At 41.5% G+C, this 22,758-nt stretch overlaps 3 protein-coding genes across 4 annotated transcripts in view; all 3 read left to right on the top strand.

Annotated features, from left to right (window-relative positions):
- atg2a (autophagy related 2A) overlaps positions 1-1,577 on the top strand; it is a 59,635-nt gene extending 58,058 nt beyond the window's left edge. For both annotated transcript variants that reach the window (XM_034180909.1, XM_034180908.1), the window contains exon 42: positions 29-1,577. In XM_034180909.1, coding sequence (XP_034036800.1) covers positions 29-265 — 237 coding nt within the window. In that variant the 3' untranslated portion in view covers positions 266-1,577. The remainder of the gene's footprint in view (positions 1-28) is intronic.
- A 6,175-nt stretch (positions 1,578-7,752) lies between these two features.
- On the top strand, positions 7,753-15,030 carry trmt112 (tRNA methyltransferase subunit 11-2). The gene is made up of 4 exons (XM_034181281.1): positions 7,753-7,920; positions 12,694-12,795; positions 14,115-14,207; positions 14,651-15,030. Exons 1-4 carry the CDS (start codon positions 7,846-7,848, stop codon positions 14,750-14,752), a joined length of 372 nt encoding a protein of 123 aa, XP_034037172.1. The 5' UTR covers positions 7,753-7,845; the 3' UTR covers positions 14,753-15,030.
- Positions 15,031-19,573: 4,543 nt separating this feature from the next.
- tgfb5 (transforming growth factor, beta 5) overlaps positions 19,574-22,758 on the top strand; it is a 31,006-nt gene continuing 27,821 nt past the window's right edge. The window contains 2 exon segments of the mRNA XM_034181963.1: positions 19,574-19,952; positions 20,475-20,638. Coding sequence (XP_034037854.1) covers positions 19,601-19,952; positions 20,475-20,638 — 516 coding nt within the window. The 5' untranslated portion in view covers positions 19,574-19,600.

Here is a 22,758-nt window from a genome sequence, read left to right as displayed (position 1 = left end):
CATGCTGCGCTCTTACTCCGCTCTGCAGGGAGTGATTGACACAGCTCAGACCCTGTGTGACGTAGCATCCCGTGGGCATGAGCAGAAGGGTCTCCCTGGTGCTGTGGGCGGAGTCCTGCGGCAGATCCCGCCTACTGTGGTTCGCCCTTTAATACTGGCTTCTGAAGCCACTTCCAATCTGCTTGGTGGCATGCGCAACCAGATTAAACCAGACGCCCGAAAGGAGGATTTCCTAAAGTGGCGTACAGAAGATAACCAAGAATGACGCGTGTGTGCATGAGTGAGTGAGTGATTTGGGGAAGTTTAAATTTAACAGGGTGAGTCCAAGGTTTGAATGTGTCTGTGCATGTGTTTGTACTAATGAGACTGTGTGTGTTTCAGTCCAGACATGAATCATCGAGTAACTACTAATGCAGTTACTGACACCCAGTGTTTTACGTGACTCCGCTGGACAGTGGACGTAACTTAAATTCTGAACTCATAATTTAATTCCTTCTTGTAGTACACTAGTAGCAGATGAGTTTGCAAACATATCGCCACTGCTCTCGTCTATTCCACTGCTTCTTTTTAAGGTTGCACCAGCAATGAGGAAAAATTATATATAATTGAAGCTTCCCTCCGCTGTTTGTGAGACACTGATTCCAGGCGCGAGCTGAACTTGCACAACTTGTACTGTTGCCGGAAAATGTTTGTTTTATAATTCAAACCTCACTTTATGTAACCACCACCATGTGAAAGGTTTTCCAACAGATCAAGTCTGTGCATGCACCAGATCTTCTGCAGTTTTTTTTTTTTTTTATGAAGTGTCCTTTACTAAAATCCATGTAGATTTTGGTAGGTTTTCCACAATAAAATGCTGTACGACTGGTTCAGTTTTGGGCTCACTATGCACCTCCTCTTCCCCAGTGCTGTTATTAGTGCCATAAATCTTGCAGTGTCCTTTTTACCTTGTTTGTGTTGCCTTCCTTACTACTGTGCCCTTCCTGCTCATATAATGGTTCATATTGATTTGCACACCCATGATAAATATCCTGACTCACACACACTCATCTTCAACCTCTTATCCAAGACTGAATTTTAAAAAAAACAAAAAAAAAAAAACTGAATTCTCTCTCTAAATGTTCATCGTCCTAATGTCTGAAAACTTCCTCCACATGAGCTACTGCTAATCTCTGCTTCATTCTGCTCAAAGGTGTTGGCAAAGGGTAACTTTGATCTAAATAGGTCTTCATAAATTACTTTTATAAGATCATTTAATCACCTTCCTGCATTTATTATTTGTAATATTTAATCATTGTCATATTTGTCTTCTGAATAATTGCGTTGAAATGATGTTCATGTGGACTTTTGTGATATAAAATGTTCTACATTTTTTGTGTGCGTGCGAGTGATGTATGAGATACAACAGTGAAAACGTGCACATGTGCGCGCATGATGCATGTCTGTGAGTGACGAGGTGATACTTGACAACTCTTGTGTGTAATTATGAATTACTATATCATGTGACCTGTATAATACAAAGACAAGAAGTATTAAAAAAATGAATACAAAAATTAAAAATGTCTACAAAAACTGAACATTGGCTTTGTGTGATGTAAGTATTGATCATAACCACTTAGTATTGTAAAAATCACTGCATCCAAAAGGGGTACATTTCACTTATTTGTTTATTGTAACGTGGGGGTTTAGTGCATGAGGAATGTGGCAGCACTGTCTGAAGTGTGGATACCTGGAAAAGACCAGATCTCTGTGGGTGAACATACTTTTGGTCTGGTTGCCCCAGTTGGTATACGGAATGGGAGTTTCTGTGGCAGACCAGCACCATCTAGTGGTGTTGGATGTCAGTCCTGTCTGTTAGTGTATTATGATGCTCAGACTCAAACATTCTCAGTATATGCACCGAGTGCGGTTAACAATATCTCTCTGAGGGGGATGTTTTATTTGCACCTTCACTCTGTGATAGAGGACTTCCCCAGCGGTGAGACTTTGTTCATGGGTGATTTCAATGTGACCATTGGTACTGACGGGGCTAGCTACACTGTGTTGGTCCGCGTGAATCTGCTAATGTAAAATTGTGTCAGTGCTCCTTGACTAGAAAGTCGGGGCTACAAGTTGCTGGATCCTGGCTTCAGTGTACCAAATGTACACTGTTGGACACAATGTTCTAATACTGACATTGACCATGTCCTGTGGGAAAATACTGGAGAATTCTGTAGAAATGTGGGGTCTTCAGACATAACCACTTTGTGAATTTCAATCACAGACCTGTGGTTTCTCTGAGGTTTAAAGGCAATTGAAGTCTCACAGAATCAGAAACACTTTTATTGTCATTATACAATGTATAATAAAACTGGAGTTTAGTCTGTATGGTTCCACCCACAGTCCAATGTGTGTATTGTGTATCTGGTGGGGTGTGATGGAGGCCACAGCTCGGGGGTAAAAGCTGCGCCTCAGATGTTTTGTACTGGACTTTATTATTCTGAATGGTTTCTGGCGGTAGCGGTTCAAACAGGAAGTTGCCAGGGTCTGTTCTGTCCATTTCAATGTCTCTGGCCTTCTTCCTCAGTCTGCTGGCGTAGAGCGTGTTAAAGTGAGGGACCTCCATCCCAGTGATGCACTGGGCTGCCTCCATCCCTCTATGCAAGGCCCTCCTCTCAGCAGCTGTGCAGTTCACGAACCACAGGGTGATGCAGTTCATGAGGATGCCCTCAATGGTACTCCAATAGAAATTGAGCATCAGTCCCTGGGGGATTTGGGGCTTCCTCAGCTTTCTGAGGAAGAAGAGTCTCTGTTGGGACTTTTTGACCAGGTTTGAAGTATTGACAGTCCAGGACAGCCAGTTGGAAACACTGACTCCAAGGAACTTCACCCTCTCCACATTTTCCACAGTTGCTCTGTGAATTTAGAGGGGGAGATGTATTCTTCCCTTTGATCTGAAGTCAGTGATTACCTCTTTTGTCTTGGAGGTATTGAGGACCAAATTGTTGTACTCATACCACTCAGCCAGATGTGCCACCTCCCGCCTGTACGCTGTATCATGATTTGATACTGTAGTATTGTCGGTGAATTTGATAATGGAATTGGCGGAGTGGATGGGAGTGCAATCCAGTGTAAACAGTGTAAAGAGGATGGGGCTCAACACACAACAGTCCCAGTGCAAAAACATCAAAGGGACTGTGTCCCTATAGCTTTGAACGAGACACACATTGAGGTGTGAAGCACGCACCACAGTGCATTGGTAAATGCACTGTGAAGCACAGTGCATTTGCACTGGTAAATGTACAACACAGAACACACTACCATAAATAACTGGGTATGGTGAATTACCTCCACAATGTCTATTACATATTGATTTTTTGTGAGCTACACACGTCACCCCAGTATTCACTATAAATGAAAACAATAAATGGGTGATTCTAACTACGGGCACTATTGGCCTTGTAAATGTAATTTCCACCACACCATTGCCTTACAATATAAAGTGCCTTGGGGCAACTGTTTGTTGTGATTTGGCGCTATATACATGTGCTCTGATGTCACTGTTTATCTCCATAGAAAATACCCAAACAATCTTTCATACAAACTGTTTAAAGGGACATTACAGTGTTGTGGTGGAAATTACGGCAATAGTGTGGGACAACTACATTTTGTTTAAAAAAAATCACAACAGTTGTATGACATTGAATACCCCAATTATGTTTTGATTATTTTACTGATATTTTATTGAGATATTTTAAAACATTAGAAAAAAAACGTTTCTTTACCATTCATTTTTATCATTGAAGACCAATGCGACTTTAGCCGTGATGAAGTCCCAGCTAAACCTCTGGCCACCAAAACACAAATCAACATGTTGGGTGCCATAAGTGTGTAACGGAGGCCAGCAGGTGTCGCTGTGCAGACGTAGTTAGTAAACCTCACTCCCAACAGCTCAAAAGGATTCTCTGGTCACAAGGCCAGAGCCCTGGGTTTTAGCCTTCTGGTTAGAGAGTCCGACTCCCATGCCGGAGCTCATGAGTTCGCATCCCGAGGGGAGCGAATGGGTGGAGTTATAACAACACAACGCAGAGTGCAGCCGCTACAAGTGCATATGAGGCTGCCATTGGTGGCTTCTGGGGGTGCAGAAGCTCATCCATTGTGATGTCCAGTCTCAAAGTCTCGGTGTTACCCAAGAAACGATGCCCAGAGATGTCCTGGATGAACAGTAGCCTGCCGGTGTGGCCGACACGCATGGCCACTACTGAGCACCAGCCCTGACATTTCTCTTCACAATGAAGCTGCAAGGTGACTGGCAACGCTTGGCTCTGGATCCAAATTTAGCGTGGTAGAAACACAGGCCGGGCTCACCTGGGAGCGGCGCAGCTGGTGTGAAAGGTGTGAGCTGAGGAGAGTGTGGCAACAGTCATGCGTTGACCAACCAGAAAAAAACCTGCCTGCTTCCTCTACCAGAGGACGGTAGTCAGTGAAGGTGGTGTTGGCTAAAGCTGCACCCACCTGAGGAGGGAGCTAATGCAAAAAAGGTGGACAAGAAAATCAGGCCTGTGCTCCCCCAGCAGGCCTAATCTGTTCATAAGGTCAGAGGGTTTGTTGTCTCCTAAGCTGTGCAGAGAAAATAATTTGTTAGCCCTCTCAGCATCAGAAAGTTCAAATGAATTTCAATTTCAAATTTATTTATTTATATAGCGCCAAATCACAAGTTACCTCAAGGCGCTTCACAAACATAAGAAAAGGCTCTGTAACCCGCTGACTTTTTAATTCACCCTAGGGACGCACAATAGTCCTGCACCTTGTGAACGCAGGGCCCGAGCTGGTACGTAGGGCTCAACCAGGCCGGCCAGGTAGGGGGGTGCCAGTCCGTGAACAATTTTATAGGTCAATAATAACACTTTAAAATCCGATCTTAAAGAGACCGGAAGCCGGTGAAGGGATGCCAGAACTGGTGTAATGTGGCCAAACCTTCTGCTTTGTGTCAGAATTCTGGCAGCAGCATTTTGAACCAGATGAAAACCCCTGATGCTGGACTGCGGTAAACCAGAAAACAGAGCATTACAATAGTTCAATCTGGAAGGAATAAAAGCATGCATCAGAGTCTCAGCATCAGCCATAGATAGGATGGGACGAATCTTCGCTATATTTCTTAGATGGAAGAAAGCAGTCCATGTAGTGTACCTAATGTGGAGGTCAAAGGACAACATAGGATCAAAAATTACCCCAAAGTTCTTCACTTTGTAAGTATGAAGTATAACATACGAACCTAGGCTAAGTGCTAGCTGATCAAATTGATGCCGATGTCTTGCTGGACCAAGAACCATCATTTCAGTCTTTCAGAGTTCAAAAGTAGAAAGTTACTAGACATCCAACTTCTCACTGCTGCAAAGCAGTCTTCTAAAGAGCTGACATAACATGTGAATTTCTCCTCTGTGAGATCAATAAAGTTTATCTTTGTCTTTAAAGATTTTATGTGGACAAGATTTCCAGCAGTTTAACAGGTGAGCCTTGAGAGCTGCATATTTATCCACTGCAGGGGATTTTTCAGGAGACTAACCAGTTTTGTCACATTATGTCGTGTCGTGTCACTCCCGACACGACATAATAGTATTTTGTGTCATCCACAGTAATCTCACGCAGTGCAAACTGTGCCTCCCTCTGAGCGAACCAAGCTGAAGCAGACAACTCTCAAAACTCAGGAAACTTCAATGATACAGTATTTGCTGTTATGCTGATGTCAGAATGTCCTTCAAAAACATCCAAAAGACAAACGCTGGGGTCACCAGTGTGAAAATTGGAATAGATGGAAAATGATGAGACAATTTCCCACATTGATAAAGCAATGGCGTGCTATTAATTTTTTAATGGCTCAAAAGCTTTTTAAAGGTTTAAAAACTCACACACCAGATCAAAGCACCACCCTTCAAAAACGCAGCAGTCCCGGTGCTAAAACATCACAGGGGCCGTGTCCCTGTAGCTTTGAATGAGACACACGTTGTGTGCAGCACTCATCTCAGCATATTGCTAAATGTACAACACAGAAGACACTAACCAATGATAACTGGGGATGGTGAATTATGTCCACTATGTCCATTACATATTGAATTTTATCTGCTACAGTGTCTGGGTTTGTGATTGTCCTGGATCAAGGCTAAGATCCAGGCTTTTAAGAACTCTCTTGACTTGGCCATCATTTGTATGTGGTGAAAGTGTTGAACTTGTAGAGGCATTCATGTGTCTGTGCTTGCTCTCAGCCTTTGAGCTTAAAAGATGCCTGGACTTACAGAGTCATGAGATTGCCGGACAGAGGAGTTTGGTGTCTTTAGGATCCTAGTGATTCCTGTCTTACTGTACAGTTGTAAGACTTGCCAGCATGTCTTTGGTACCAGATCTCTTTGGAGGATCCCTGGATGCCACTGGAATGACTGTCAAATGAGTGTCACTTGCATTGTGTGGGAATATCGGCTTCAAAATTTTGGCCATGTGGCATGGTTGTCTGTGCATGCCCTTGCATATAGTGGATGCCAATGGCTGGATAATTTCTGATATTTTTTTCATTAAACCTGCATCATATCATTACTGTTATGTCATTTTTTTTCTGCTTTGTAACTTGGTCAAACAAAACATTGCTATAATTGTGGTGCGGATTTTGAATGTTTTTCTGACCGTTTAAAAGTAGGGCAAGACTCCGTATCCATTTTGCTTTCTGTACCCGGCAGTCAGTTCGCCCTATTGAGGTTTCAAATCCCACAAAATCTCTCAAAATTTCAGAGCGTTTGCTGCACTGCGAGATGTCCGTCATATTGAGAACTGCATTGAGTCGGTCTGTTAACGTGGCAATTTAACCGCTGCGCACAGACAATCATTAACATCACAATATAAAACTGTATACTGTCCCTAAATGTCTTGTGAATATATCATCTGTGTTTTTAGACGTTATTGTGTTTATGTAAATGTGAGAAGCTCAGGTTGTTTCTCTGTTATTTTCAATGCGAAATGCTGTGAGCTGCGATCGCTTCTTGTTCATGTCATTCTGGGGGAAAGTGAAGTTTGCTCTTTAACGCCCTGCTTATTGACCTTTACAACACTGTTTGTGCTGTTTGTATAAGATGTCTGAAATTCATTTTGCGTTCATGAAGATCCACGCAGGTTGTAGGTTGCAGGCAGAAAATATTTGGAATATATGTTTTAGCAGGTTTTCAGGGTCTCATGCATATGCAGTCTCTTATTAACGTGATGAGAAGCATAAAAATTTAATTTGCATCAACTCTCTGGCGCGCAAGGGATAATGGGATATCTCAATGGGGCGAATGGCAGAAGCCTGTATGCAAACTTCAGTAATATCAAGGGCCCATATCCACGAAGCAACCTAAGGTTAAAAATAGCTCCTAGTGACGTTATTCTAAGAAAAACCTTAAAATTCCTTGAATTCTTAGAGTTTTCTTAGGGCCCGCTCACACATAGTACGAATAAGTACAAATCAGGGCGAATCACGGCTGAGGTTTCAAATTCCACAAAATCTCGCAAGATCTCAGAGAGGTAGCTTTCACTGCTAGATGTATATTATATTATATTATATTATATATGTAGAATTATAATGGTTTCACGGCTATGGAATAATTTCGTTTAAGGGCATAAGCGAATAGAATTCAATAATTATTCAAATTAAAAAAGGCAGTGCAGATCTTAAAAGAGGAACGAATGTTAGTAGCGTATGGTTTCGGGGAACCTTAAAAATGATGCGCAATATATATAAACGTGATCGTTACTAGTGGTGGTTGTACGTGAAGTCGTCTGTGTACATTTGTAAACTGCTGTGCAGTCGCTACTTTTCCCATTTATACAGCATCGATAAACATGAAATTGTTGACACACAACATGTTGATGTCTCATGTGAAGGGAGTTGTCAAAGGATACCCGCTTCTTATCAAGGTAAAACGTACGGTCATTGTCAGCTCCAGCGCTAGCTTCAGGGATGCTACTAATTTTTGTTCATGTTGTATGTAGTTGTCGTTCACTTAAACGAGAGTATAAAAACCTACTTCTCTCTGTGAGGGAAGGTGAATATTTATGTTTTATTATTTAATGTTCAGTGGTTAGCGTTTCGCGTTTCAGAAAAAGATTCGATATTTTGAAACATCTCGGCAGAGGGAATTTTTTTTTTTCCTCTCCTGAAGATGTAAAAAAAAAAGGTATTGTTACAGATAAATCCCAACAAGTCGATGGGTCCAGACGAAATCCACCCTCGAGTTCTTAAGGAGTCAGCCGCGGCCATTTATTTACCCTTGTATTGCATTCTGTGGTAGTCCAGATATATGGAAGTGATCTAATGTCACCCCTACAGTCATTTGCCCAGTTCTGGATTACGTTTTTGAAAGTCCCGCTATACGGAGCCATAATGCAACTGAATATCCTTTATTGTGTATTGTTGTATTGGGTATTTGGATGTTATCTAACTGAAAAAGTCAGGATGGGGTAGCCCTTCTACTTAAAGTGTGAAGCCACATATGTGTGTGCCAATATTTGCCGGAAATGGATCACTTTGCCCGGTTCTGGATCACAAAACTCTGTTGCTTTGGGGGCATTCCTGGCATCTGGCTGGAGCCCCTCTAATGCAGAGTGATACACACTGTGCCCGAGAATGTGGTTTGAACACAAAATGATATAAATTATACTTATTAAATGAGAATTTACTTAGTTTTGAAAGGCACTGTTATACGTTTTCTGAGCAAAAAATGAAGTGTTTTGAAATACCGTCCAACCTGCATTATTTGGTCCATATATGGTCAGTAAAATGTTGCTAAATTGAAATATGTTTATTGAGATTCTACATTATTTCTGAAAAAGCATAAATGTGCTGTGTTGCAAGAGCGTGTATCCACCATTCAACCTTCATGAACAAAATAATACTTCTTTTAAAGGGTTATTAGCGCATTTCATGTTTTATTTATATTGTTAGAGATGGAGAGCAAAGAAGGGTTTTAAATGTGTGGAGATGAGATTTCTCCCGAATTAAAAAGTAAAAGCCCCCACATTCATGCCCATTCATGATGTTGAGATGACCCCCAAAGTAGACATGGCTCACAAGTACAGACACGAGGCTGCTGCTTCAGTGATCCACAACCAGCAAATTTTTGCATCACAGATAAATGCGTGCAACAATTAAACAGCAAGACATAACACACTGACATTTTCTACCCAAATAAGTAAGTATTTTCCCACTCTAGAACCAATGACACTGAATGGCTAACTCACCTTTGCTACTTCTTAAAAATCATCACTTTCACACTTGCACAAATGAGTGAGTCAGAAAACGCACGCACACCATGGAGACTGGATGTTTTGATTCCTCTGCTGATCACAAAGATGGCTGGATCCGGACGAATTTGTGGTCGTTTGTAGACAAAACATCCATCTTTCCATTGGTACCAAGAATTAGCTTATTCGCATTGATTACAAGAAACGCTGGCGCAAATACTACAGTAGTGATCCGGAACCGTCAATGATCCAGAACTGGGTGAGTGACTGTATCTTTAAGAAAGGGGACAAGGCAGTCACAGGCAACTATAGCCAAGTGAGCCTGACCTCGCAGGTCTGTAAATTATGTGAGAAACTTGTCAGGGACAAACTTGTTTTTTTCTTGAAAAAGTACTTTCAAACGAACAACATGGTTTTCGAAGGGGCATGTCTTCTCTCACAGATTTGCTCATTACTTTAGAAGAATGGACGACGTTGTATGACAGTGGCTTGTCCTTTGATGCCCTGTATCTCGGTTTTAAAAAAGCATTCCATTCTGTGGCAAGTGCCAGACTGATGTATAAATTACAGTAATTATGTTATTGGGGGAAAACTCTGCAATTGGATAGAAGATTTCTGAAGCTATAGAGAACAGCGGGTCTGTATGAATGGAGTTAGGTTCCCTTGGATGCAGGTTACCAGCTGAGTCCCCCAGGTCAGTCAATGGGCCAATATTGTTTGTGTTATTTATTAACGATTTGCCATGTGCAATAAGATCGAGCTGTAAAATCTTCGCCGATGATACCAAGGTGTACCATCCCATTTTTTCATTTGTCAATGGGGAGGATCTCCAAAAAGACTTAAATAATCTTATTGCTTGGTCAGAGGAGTGGTTACTTGGCTTTAATGAAGAGAAATGTAGAGTTACCCATATGGGGAAGAAAAACCCATGTTATGATTACGTTATGAATGAAAAAGTTTTAGAGACTGCCACAGAGGAAAAAAATCTTGGAGTCTTGATTACAAATGACCTGTCCTTTTGTAGGCATGTGGCTGTTTCAGCATCCAAAGCTAATAGAGTTCTAGGCATGATTTAAAAAAAAAAAGAGCATTCTCATTTATTGACAAAGAGTCATTTCTTCTTTTGTATAAGACCTTTGTTCATCCCCATATTGAATATTGTGTTCAAGTTTAGGTGCCATAACTTGAGAAAGATAAAAATATTTTAGAAAAAGTGCAGCGGAGGGCCATGAAGTTGGTTCCAGAATTGCAGCATATGTCTTATGAAGAGATTTTTAGAATTAAGTTTAACTACCTTAGAAGACAGATGTACTAGAGGTGACGTTATCGAGATTTATAAAATTATGCATGGTTTTGAAAATGTAAATTTTGCAGATTTCTTTCAAATGAGATGCTGGCCTGGGAGGCCATGAACTGAGCCTTGAAGTACAAAGGTCCAGGTTGAATTTAAGGGAAAAAAAAAATTAGCAATTGAGCAACTGGAATACAGAATAGTTTACCACGAGAAGTGGTCTCCTCACCTAGTGTTAACGTTTTTAAAATAAATTATGATTTGTATTACAGTATAACGCCACCAGCTTTTAAAATTTTTTCTTTTAAATAATTTGAAATTGCATTATTTATTGTTATGATGTATTTTATATATATTTTTGTATACATCTATTTTACACAATAAACTGAATTATGAATTATGATGTCTTATCTACTAGATAGGACATCTAGATAATGTTATGCTAGATAATTTAGCAGCCAAATGTTTGCACAGAACTAATCAGCACGGAGTTAAAACATTTATTTAGGTCTGGTCATTCTAGTCTTACACACACACACACACACACACACACACACACACACACACACACACACACACACACACACACACACACACACACACACACACACACACACACACACACACACAAGTGAAGAAAACTTTATATATTCTATGGGGGGGGGGCAATTCAAGTCTCAGAACAGTACAAAAACAATACACCATCAGTGCAGTGCAAATTAGAAAAAGAAAACATGAGCATACTTCAGTTTAACACTATTCTTTCTTTCCATCTCCCCTTCTCCTTTTAATAGACAATTTACAAAAGACTTTAAAATGGTGGGAGAGCATCAAATGAGTCTACGCGTAAATAATGAGTAAAAAAGTGAAAAATAAAATACAGAATGAGCACATGCACATATACACACAGATGTCTGTGTGCTGTTGTGTAAGATGCTCATCTGGACAGGGTAAAAGAGCTTGCCCAAAGGACCTGTTTGATGCAAAAGTCTAAACCCCTAAAAAAAAACAAAAAAAACAAGGCATTATCTTTTATTCTTTTGTAGATATGGCCATTCAAAGTTTGCAAGAAATTAGGCGTCCTGGCTAAAAAAAAGTGCCCAGCCTCCTTTTTCAGCCCTTCTAAAAGAAAAACTATTTGAAATATGAATGTAATATTTTGTATATTTTGTCAAAATATACAAAATGGGCAGCAAGGTGGCTTAGTGGTTAGCACTGTTGCCTCACAATGAGAAGGTCATGGGTTTGATTCCCACCTGTGGCCTTTCTATATGTGGCCCTGTGACAGACTGGTGTCCTGTCCAGGGTGTACCCTCCCTCACGCCCTATGACTGCTGGGATAGGCTCCAGCCCCCTGCGACCCTTAATTGGACTAAGCGGTTGAAGATGAGTGAAGCAAAATATGTGAAAATAAAGCAAATCTGAGACAAACACCTGGGAGCCACTTGATTTCATATGGAGTGACCCTTCAGCTCGGCACAAGAAAAATATATTCTTTAAAATAAGTTTTCAGTTGACTAGTTATCTTCCTGATACTTTTTTTTTTTTTTTTACAGAAGAAAAAAAGTAAGTCCTTTCGGTTTCTTCCTTGTTTTCACTCGGGGTCGCCACAGCAGATCTGACATGGATCTGCATGTTTATTTGGCACAGGCTTTACACCGGATGCCCGTCCTGGCGCAACTTATTGGAGAATGGGCAGAAGTGGGGCTCTAACTGGGAACCTTTCGCACTGAAAACAAGTGCACTTAACCACTTGGCCACCACCCCTGCATTTTCTTTCCTCCTTCTGTGTTACTGAATGGAAAATGGTAAATGGACTGCATTTATATAGCGCTTTTCTAGCTGCATCAGACGCGCAAAGCGCTTTACAGTAATGCCTCACATTCACCCCGATGTCAGGGTGCTGCCACACAAGGCGCTCACTACACACCAGGAGCAACTTGGGGATTAAGGACCTTGCCCAAGGGCCCTTAGTGATTTTCCAGTCAGGCTGGGATTTGAACCAAGGATCCTCTGGTCTCAAGCCCAACAGCTTAACCACTAGACCATCACCTCCCCATTGAATATTATCTGTGGAGAAGATTAGCTTGTGTTTTTAGTACCCTAAATGCTCAGTTTCTGTGCACGTGAATGGTTTTCTTGATGTTCCTCTGCAGGCCACTGAGGTTAAGGTGAATGAGGTTGAATTCAACCCTCAGTTTGTCAGTCGGATGATTCCCAAACTGGAGTGGAGTGCACTGGTACAGGCTGCAGAGGGGGTGAGTTGTCCAACCGGAGACGTAACACAGGGAATGGGCGGCTTGAAATTTGATTTCTGTAGATCTAAGGAGTTCTTGCTTCCTTCACTTGCTTCTCTTCCTCACATACTAAACTCAGGTCAGACCACACGTTTCCTAGTCAACTGTAACTATAAAACACTGAACAGCGCACATTTAGTGATGAAAATACAGTGATGTCACACATTTTTTCACCCGTTTTTCTATACACGTGCATAAGACCTGATGTGGATGACGGGAAATGCATAAGAGAACAAATGCCTTCACGTGTCTATTTCAGTATTTCAGTTCCTTGTGCTTTCACGGTCACTTCCTAATCCATTTGACAAGCATTAAAAATGAACCTTTCAGATGTATTGCATTCCAATTCCGTTACATTGCTGAAAGGTGATATTACAGTAAATTTGATCTCACAATGTTTTCACTGCAAAAAAAGGCCTCTTCCTTTAGATTTCACATTTACTTAAGTTATAAGTAAAAGTAGTTTTGCACTCATGGGACAGTTATAAGATCAGTTTGAGGATATTTGTAATAATTAACATGAGATGTGCAACGAATCATCGACCATTAAATCAATCCCAAAGTATTTTTACAATCATTTAATTGTGATTTTTTTGTATTCATTTTTTAAGTCCAGATTCTCTGATTTCAGCTTCTAAAATGTGATTTTTTTTTTCCAGTTTCATTACTTATTTATAATCAATAAACAGAATATGTTTGGATTGTGGACAAAGTAAGACATTTGAAGATGTCATCTTGGGTTTTTGGAGACATTAATCAACATTTTATGCACCAAGCAACTAATCGATTAATTGAGAAAATAATCAACAGATTTATTGATTATGAAACTCACTTTGTTTATACAGCCCCAAATCACAACATGAGTCACCCCGAAGTGCTTCACAAATACATGAAAATAACCAGTGGTTGTAACCCTAATTGACACAGAGTTGGATCTTTCACTCACACACACACACACACACACACACACACACACACACACACACACACACACACACACACACACACACACACACACACACACACACACACACACACACACACACACACACACACACACACACACACACACACACACACACACACACACACAGAGATTACAGCTTTAGCTTCCTTGGTCCTACCTTTAGTTGTTGAGGTGCTGGTTGTTACAGTTTTAAAACCCAGGTGTGTCAGTCTGCAGGTGGCCTTCAGCTTGTAACATGCTAGGCAGACTGTTGCATGTAGCTTTGGGGCTCACGCAGCTCTTGACTTTTTTCTTTCCAAATCTTTGTTTATAGTTGGGTCATCGGCAGGACCTCCCCACCGAGCTGGTTCAAGATTATGACAAAAATGAAGAGTTTCTGAAGAAAGTGCACAGAGTGTTATTAGAGGTATGAACCCCAGCATCATTGATAGGCACGTAGGTGAGGTTTGTTTTCTGTTGTTGTCTGTATCATAAAGCAGCTGTTGCCTGCCTGGGCGTAAAATATAAAAAGTAACATTTTGTTTGGTCCATTGTAGCATCACAAGTTGTTTTTATTGTAATTTTCAATAAAAAAGCAGATTGGGTCACTAAGGACATTTCTAACTGGAAGGTAAACCTGCTTTGTTGTTCTTGGAATTTATGAATTTCTCAACTATTTCAGCAATTTGTTAAAACTGAAAACTAAAACTTGATCAGGACATCCCAGTTAAGTTTTATTGTTTTACTCAAGTTTGAGTTGTATTGTATTTATTATCATTCTTTTATTAAACTGGTATGCATGTTTCTCGATGAGGACATCCAGTGGTGGTTTGACATCATGTCTGTTTATTGGGGGGGTTGATGTTGCAGGTGGAGGTGATAGAGGGATGTCTGCAGTGTCCTGAATCAGGGCGTGAGTTCCCCATCACCAGAGGGATTCCCAACATGCTGCTGAATGAAGATGAGGTTTAAACGACAGCAGCGCCTGTGGTTCTGACACAACCTCACCCAAGACTATCACTCAAGTGGGACTGTGAGACATGGGATGTTGGACTCTGGGTTGAGTAGATGCCATGACAAGAGTTGGTTGCAGTTGCAGTTTATTATTTCTTTGTTGTACTTTGGAGCAAAGAGAGTTGAAGAATAATTGATGGAATTGTTTCCTCGGTGGTACCGCCAGTGGTTTTATCTGTATTTATTTTTGTATTAAAATAAATAAATCAATAAAAGGTTTTGATCTGATTTGCATGACAACCAAAAGAGTTTCACATTGTATGCTATACTACAAATTAGATCTGCAACAGTTAACTGATTATTAAGCAACAGCTATTTTGATAATCAAATTTCAATTAAAAATCAAATCAAATAAAAATTTATTATATAACGCCAAATCGAGCTGAGCTTCATAGAACATCATTTAAAAAGCAGAACATAATGAATTAGAAGATTAAAAACACAATAAAAGAATGAAAATATAAGTAAACAGAATAAAAGAAGACACACAGTAACATAAAATACTACTAATAAAACAGGGGGAAAATTGTGTCTTCCGTTTAGATTTAAAAGTCTCCACAGAGTCTAATTGATGGATCTGTGCGGGCAGATCGTTTTACAGAGCTGGGGCATGGTAAGAAAATGCTCTGTAACTTGCTGACTTTTTATTTACACTAGGGACACACAGCAGACCTGCACCCTGTGAACGCAGGGCCCAAGCCGGTCCATAGGGCTCAACCAGGTTGGGAGGTGCCAGTCCGTGAACAATTTTGTAGCCCAGTAACAACACCTTAAAGTCCGATCTCAGAGAGACTGGAAGCCAATGAAGGGATGCCAAAACCAGTGCAATGTGGTCAAACTTTCTGCTTTGTGTCAGAAGTCTGACAACAGCATTTTGAACCAGTTGAAGACCCCTAATGCTGGACTGAGGTAAACCAGAAAACAGAGCATTGCTAAAGTCCAGTTTGAAAGAGATAAAAGCATGAATCAGAGTCTCAGCATCAGCCATAGATAGGATGAGACAAATCTTCACTATATTTCGCAAATGGAAGAAGCTAAGTGCTAGCTGATCAAATTGATGTTGATGTCTTGCTGGACCAAGAACCATCATTTCAGTCTTATGAGAGTTTAAAAGTATAAAGTTACTAGACATCCAACTTCTCACTGTTGCAAAGCAGTCTTCTAAAGATTTTATGTGGACAAGATTATCAGCTGCTATAGGCATGTACAATTTAGTATCACCAGCACAGCAATGAAAGGCAATCCCAAAACGCTGCAATATATTCCCAAGGGGTGCGACATAAAGGGGAAAAAAGCAGGGGTCCTAAAACAGATTCCTGCGGAACCCCAAACTTTATGCCCCTAAGATCAGAGGTAGTGCTGTTGCACAAAACACAGAACGGCCGGACAGGTATGACATTAACCACGCAAGGGCAGGTCCAGTAATCCCGAAATGATTATCCAACCTATCAAGTAAAATATGATGATCACCGGTATCAAATGCAGCGCTGAGATCCAACAGCCCCAAGACTGTAGTGGTATCCGAGTCCATTGCTCGCATAAGATCATTCACTACTTTAATAAGTGCTGTCTCTGTGGAGTGATATTTTCTAAAAGAAGACTGCAGTGGCTCAAAAAGATTATTCTCAGTAAGGTGGTCCATGAGCTGCCGTGAAACCACCTTTTCCAGAATTTTAGAGCAGAATGATAGATTTGATATCGGCCTATAATTTTTCAATACACCAGGGTCAAGATTAGATTTCTTAAGTAATGGTTTAACCACTGCAGATTTAAAACATTTTGGAACAGATCGAGAAGTTAGTGAAAGGTTAACAATTTTCAGCGCAGTCGGCCCAAGAATGGGCCATAGATCCTTGAACTGTTTTGTTGGTATGGGATCAAATAAACAGGTTGTGCTTTTTGTAGACATCACAAGTTTCATCAGCACACCTAGTGAAATACTATTAAATTCCAGAAATCTTGGTAACACCTCAGTGGTAGTCCCACCTCAATAGCTGGGTGCAGTGACTGGACCAAAGTATGCTGAGATATGCTCAACCTAATAGCTTCTATTTTCTTCTCGAAATAATACAGGAAGTCCTGTGCTGAGAAAGAAAAACGACTAACAGGTGGCTGAAATGCTACCGTATCAAACAAAAACTTTTTATTGATCAAATCAGATTAATAGGCCTGCATCGTAGCCCATAGTGCATGCTTTAATCTAAAATAGCATCACGCAACGCAAGGTGGAACACCTCTAATTTGGAACTATGTCATTTCCATTCCAAACCTCTAGCCTTCTGCCTAAGGTTGCGCAAATAACCATTGAACCAAGGTGACTGTGCCTTGGGAAGGCGTGGTCTTAATAGAGGAGGCGCAATCTTATCAAGTGCGGGTTTTAGTGCTGAATTCAAGCTATCCATAAGACTGTCCACTACAGCAATGATAGGAAGAGTCGACATCAAAGGATCAAAAAGCAATGTAGCAGTGAACGCTTGGCTGCCACAAGCCTGTTATCACTGTGGTAACTTTTCTGACATCTACTGCTTAAAACCCAAAAAGTCAGAAGGATCGTGAGGCCCCGCTTTCATGGTCTGTATTACTGAAATCAAGATCAAGCAAGCTTTTGCCCTTCTGCTCCACGGGAGGTTTCTGTCCTCCCTGAGTTTGCCTTAGGACTGAAAAATTAATCATTTTAGGTCTCTTTTCTATCCAGATTCTCTGATTTCTTTTTTATTTTACTAATTTTTTTACTGCTCTCTGTAAGTAAAATGAGTATCTCTGGGTTGTGGATGAAACAAAACATTTCATGATTCTGGGCTCTAAAACAAAGACATTTCTCCACTTTCTGGCAATTTAAGGACCTAACAATTAATTGCTTAGCCAATTATTTTCTTGATTGATTATGAAAGTAATTTTTAGCTGCAGCCCTACTTAAGATGTGCTAAAATAAAGCTGCAGTTGTGCACTGAGGACAGACGGTTCACTGAATGAGAGGCTGTGAACCCCGTTGTTCAGCTCAGCAGTGCTCGCGCCTGGTTAAAGTGCTGAGGTTCAGATGACGTGGCAGCTGCTCGGCTATATTTGGATTTAAAGAAAAGCAGGGAGAAAAAGCAGCCATAGCATTCAAAGGTTTTTGTGTGCGTGTGTGTTTGTGTTTTTGGTCTCAGAGTACGTAGGATGCTCACCTGCAAGGTGGGCTGCTGTGATCCGAGATACGCGTGTCTGCACTTCAGATAGGGGTAGACAAGAAGTATGGAAACATCTGCCCCACTTTCACTTCTGCCTGATTCTCCAGCAGCAGTCGAGTTGGAACTGAACCCTGTTTGTTCCCAGGCAGTTATCATTTTTAGAAGGGGGCTCGTCTGGAGGCTGCCTGAGTCTCTCCCTCCCTTACCTTTCCCTTCTACTTACAGCAATTACAGGCCTGCAGCCGCAGCTATAATAACGGTATCATGAGATGGTAGCAGAGCAGCAATAAATGCCAACCCTGACAGATTAACAGTCCTCTGAGTTCTGAGCTGTAATTAAGAGACCAAGATGAACAGAGAGGAAAGAAAGCAGCTAAATTGAAAGCCAGGAAAAACAAAAAAATTAAGTCTGGGGAGTGATTTATTAGTCTCACACATTTATCTGTTGGCAGAAATGTGTGTGTGTGATTGGAAATGGCACAGAGGTCCTCTAATTCAACCAAACTGCTGATGTAAGGATGCTTCCATCCTTCCTCCTTTTTAAGCATTGCAATGTTTAAAACTTGATAAGACCTCAGAGTGGCGCAAACATTCTTGTGGGTAGAAGAAATTGCAAAATGTGTGCGTGTCTGTGCGTCCAGTGGTGAGAGGAAGATTCTCCCCCTTCGTCATAGGCTCCACTTTGGTGGCACCACCTCCTCTCTCTCTCTCTCTCTCTCTGTCTCTCTCTCTGGAGCGCCACTCATTTCTCAGAGGTTCTGCACAATAATGGAGTCGCATCGTGCTCTCATCGGGTCTCTTCTGCATCTTCAGGAGACATTTCCCTGTAAAACCCAGGATCTGCAAAGTTAATTTGCTCTTGACCCCATAAGGACTTCTTTCATGTGTGTGTGCTTTTTTTCCTACAGCATGGCTCCTTTGGCAGTCTGACTTTTTCCACGTTTTGATGTTTATATGGGAGCATTAGCACCAGCATGGGTTTTTCCGAATAAGTCGAGCTTTATAGCGCAGGCTGGTCTCTGTTTACCTACAGCAGGGGATGGGAGGATCTGACTGGTTTGTATTTAAAGAGGAATCAGCACTCCGTGGACGCAGGCATGGACCTGTACTCTGATGTCCTGATGGCTCTTTGGGAGGTAAAAACACAGCAGCAGTCCTTCAGATAAAGTGAGCAGCAGTGGCTTTTTGGAGAACTTTGCGACATGGGCTGAGCTCCTGTGAGGACTTTTCTTCTGGAAGCTGTTTAGTTATCCCAGGATGAACTCCTGCATACAAAGGAAATCTGTGACTTAATTAGCCAACTGATATATTTTTTTTCTTTCTAAATGGACAAGGGGTAGGAGGTGATTTAAATTAAAGTGTCAACCAAATCCTCAAATATTTAAAATACTGTATTATAAGCTTGTTAGATGCAGTTTCCTATTGCTTTTTTTTTAATTGTTAGACAATATTAATGATAGTGTGAGACAGGTTCATAACACCCCCGCCACCCGGCAATTTTTTTTTTTTTTTTTTTTTTTTGCAGCAGTGTTTCCACTTTTAATCAACTCTGACTTTAGTTTTGTTGTTTAGTTTTTAGTTTTTTTTTTGTTGTTGTTTAAGTCCGTTGCTGTAGTTACCAGATCCTCGGCGGACAATGTGGCTCGCGCACCTGGCGCTCGTGCTGCTGCTCCGCTTCTCCGGTGTCGCGGACGGACTCAACACGTGCCAGTCCATCAACCTGGACGAGCAGAAGTCGCGGCGCATCGAGGCGGTCCGCGGACAGATCCTCAGCAAGCTCCGCATCCGCAGCCCGCCGGACGACGACGACCTGCCGTCTTCGGGCTCCGTGCCCGCCGAGGTCATGCTGCTCTACAACAGCACGCGGGAGCTGCTGAACGAGCGCGCGCGACAGGCCGAGTCCGCCTGCGAGCGCGAGAGCAGCGAGGAGGATTATTACGCCAAAGAGGTTCAGAGGATCAACATGACGCCGCCCCGAACCGACACCAGTGAGTCCGACCACAGCACGTTTGTTTAGACTTTGTTTTAAAGGTGGTAGGGAGGCTGTACGGTCTGTGGGGGTGTGTATGCTAAGTGCCAGCAAAAAGTTCATAGTTGGAAGGTGACGTTTGAACACCACACGTTAAGTACAAGGCTAGACGCCTTTATTCACTACTGCACCCAACCCTAGCATTTAGTTTTGAGACACCCGTTAACAGTAATTATGTCCGAGACAATGCATCACACTCACTGTTTTTACTGATATTATAAATAGTAAGTTCTTTCAGTTTCTCTTTTTTTTTTGATTTGGCACAGGTTTTACACCGGATGGCCTTCTTGACACAGCTCCACATTACATGGAGAATGTGCACAGGTAGTCTTGAAGTAGGAACCGTCTGTTTTGAAAGCAAGAGCACTAACCCCTTGGCCACCAAACTGCTGTTTAGAGTTGTCACAACAAAACAATTAAAGTTTTTTACAGGTGACTGTGAATTGTCACTTGTCACCCTGTTTGTGGGTCTCTCCTTCAGATGCAGTGCACCCGGCGCCCGCCAGCCCCCATTACAAAGTCATCCACTTTGATGTCAGCAGAGTGGACCTAACCAACAGCACACTGGTTAAAGCTGAGTTCAGAATCTTCAGGGCTCCAAACCCGCAGGCACGGGCCACAGAGCAGCGAGTGGAGATCTATCAGGTAACAGCAGGAGACCAACATGGGTCAAAAGAGTTTTTCTGTATTTGACTAAACTGCTTTGGAAGTCATAAGAACACAAGCTATAATCTTAAAAAAAAAACTTCCAAGTATTTCTCATGTGTGAAAATTACTTCATGTGTGCATGAGTGGTGTCTTTTTCCAGGTAAGAGAATTTAAATAGTTTTTCAGGGTTTTGAACATTAGTTCAGCAAGACTTTTGATTAACTTTTTTTTTGGAGCTTGAGAAAAACACTTCACACACACTCTCTCACAGAGAAATGTTAGTGCTCAGAAAGTGAGCTCCCATAATTAACTGTCAGATGACAGGTTATTACAACTTTGTGCTTTCCACTGTGTTATGTAGTAAATGAGTGTGAACTTAGTGGCTCCTTCACCATAGTGGAAATTATACCAGCTGATGGTCCTGACAGGAAAAGACATTAGAATGTTGAGCCAAGCACATGAACAGAAATTACATCTTAATTGTTGATGTGTTGTGTATTTGCTCTGAGATGTTTATTTTCAACTTTGTGGAGTGATGGTTGTGAAGCTGTGACTGCGTACATGACCTTCAGTGTGCACGGTGTCGAGAGGGTCTGGTCTATATCAAATATGGCTGACAGAGAGAGCTCATACACACAGGTCTGCGACAACAACGTCTGAAGAGCACCAATTGCACCGAATGGATGTTAGAAACAGTTGATACCTGTTTTAACTTATGGATCCACTGATCTAAGATCGGCTGATCCTGGTCACATCTGTGTGTGTGTGTGTCTGTGTCTTTGTGTATTCTTTGAATGTAAGTGAGGAGTTGATGAGACAAGTTAGAGTCAGTCATCCGATATAATTGCATGTGCATGCACCTGTGATCATTCGCTGGGGATTGTGTGTATGTATGTACCATGTATTTGGAAAGTATTAACAGCGCTTAACTTTTCCCACATTTTGTTTTGTTACATTATTATTATTATTATTGTTATCCTTATTCCAAAATTCAGTAAACCAATTTTTCCTCTTAAAATTCTACTCACAACACCCCATAATGACAACATGAAAAAGTTTTTTTTTTTTTCCAAATTTATTGAAAATAAAAAAATAATACCCCTGTCACACAGCCAGAATCATGCAGAGTGGCGTCAGAATGACAAATCGGCGCACATCCGAAAAGTGTCGGGTTTCAGTTCCAAAACGTTCTGACAGCCATCTGCGAGAGGCCACACAGTTGGTCAAAATCGGCTGGCGGCCCCGAGTGTGATGCACATGTTCTAAAGCCTCCGGGAGCCATCGAGATGGGACACCGATCCGATGGCGATCCATGTGCAACCTGAGGACCATCTGACTTCAATTTACATATTCTGATGGCAGCAAAACAGGATCCTAAATGATTTGAGCGCATACAGTGGGGTAAAAAAGTATTTAGTCAGCCCCTGGTTGTGCAAGTTCTCCTACTTATGATGAAAGATGAGAGAGGTTTGTAATTTTCATCATAGGTACACTTCAACTATGAGAGACAAAATGAGAAAAAAAAAATCCAGGAAATCACATTGTAGGATTTTTAAAGAATTTATTTGTAAATTGTGGTGGAAAATAAGTATTTGGTCACCCACAAACAAGCAAGATTTCTGGTTCTCACAGACCTGTAACAACTTCTTTAAGAAGCTTTTCTGTCCTCCACCTGTTACCTGTATTAATGGCACCTGTTGGAACTCGTTATCTGTATAAATGACACCTATCCACAGTCTCAAACAGTCAGAATCCAAACTCAACCATGGCCAAGACCAAAGAGCTGTCAAAAGACACCAGGAAGAAAATTGTAGACTTGCACCAGGCTGGGAAGAGTAAAACTACAATCGGCAAGTAGGTTGGAGTGAATAAATCAACTGTGGGAGCAAAGCTGTCCAGTGGCACGCGCCCCACGAGTGTGCTTAGTGGCTCATGCAGCGTTATGCATACACACACAGACACACGGCTGAGTGATAATTTCAGCACCATGCGAGTGTGTGGAGCGCACACGTCCTGTCCGTGCACGTGCGCATGAGGAACACAGCACTCCCTCCGACTCCGGCCCCGTGTTTGCCATCCAGGTGTTTTGACATCGGGCAGTCTTCAGTGCTTTTTAT

The sequence above is a fragment of the Thalassophryne amazonica genome, chromosome 11, assembly GCF_902500255.1.
Source record: "Thalassophryne amazonica chromosome 11, fThaAma1.1, whole genome shotgun sequence".
NCBI lineage: Eukaryota > Metazoa > Chordata > Actinopteri > Batrachoidiformes > Batrachoididae > Thalassophryne > Thalassophryne amazonica.
Note: the sequence above shows the minus strand (reverse complement) of the source record. Positions and strands in the feature narration are given on the sequence as shown.

Excerpts from the sequence above, each read along its gene's own strand:
- trmt112 (XM_034181281.1), top strand. The coding sequence starts at position 7,846 with ATGAAATTGTTGACACACAACATGTTGATGTCTCATGTGAAGGGAGTT. Across the intron at positions 12,796-14,114 it reads TGGTACAGGCTGCAGAGGGG|TTGGGTCATCGGCAGGACCT; the intron begins GTGAGTTGTCCA and ends CTTTGTTTATAG. Across the intron at positions 14,208-14,650 it reads TGCACAGAGTGTTATTAGAG|GTGGAGGTGATAGAGGGATG; the intron begins GTATGAACCCCA and ends TTGATGTTGCAG.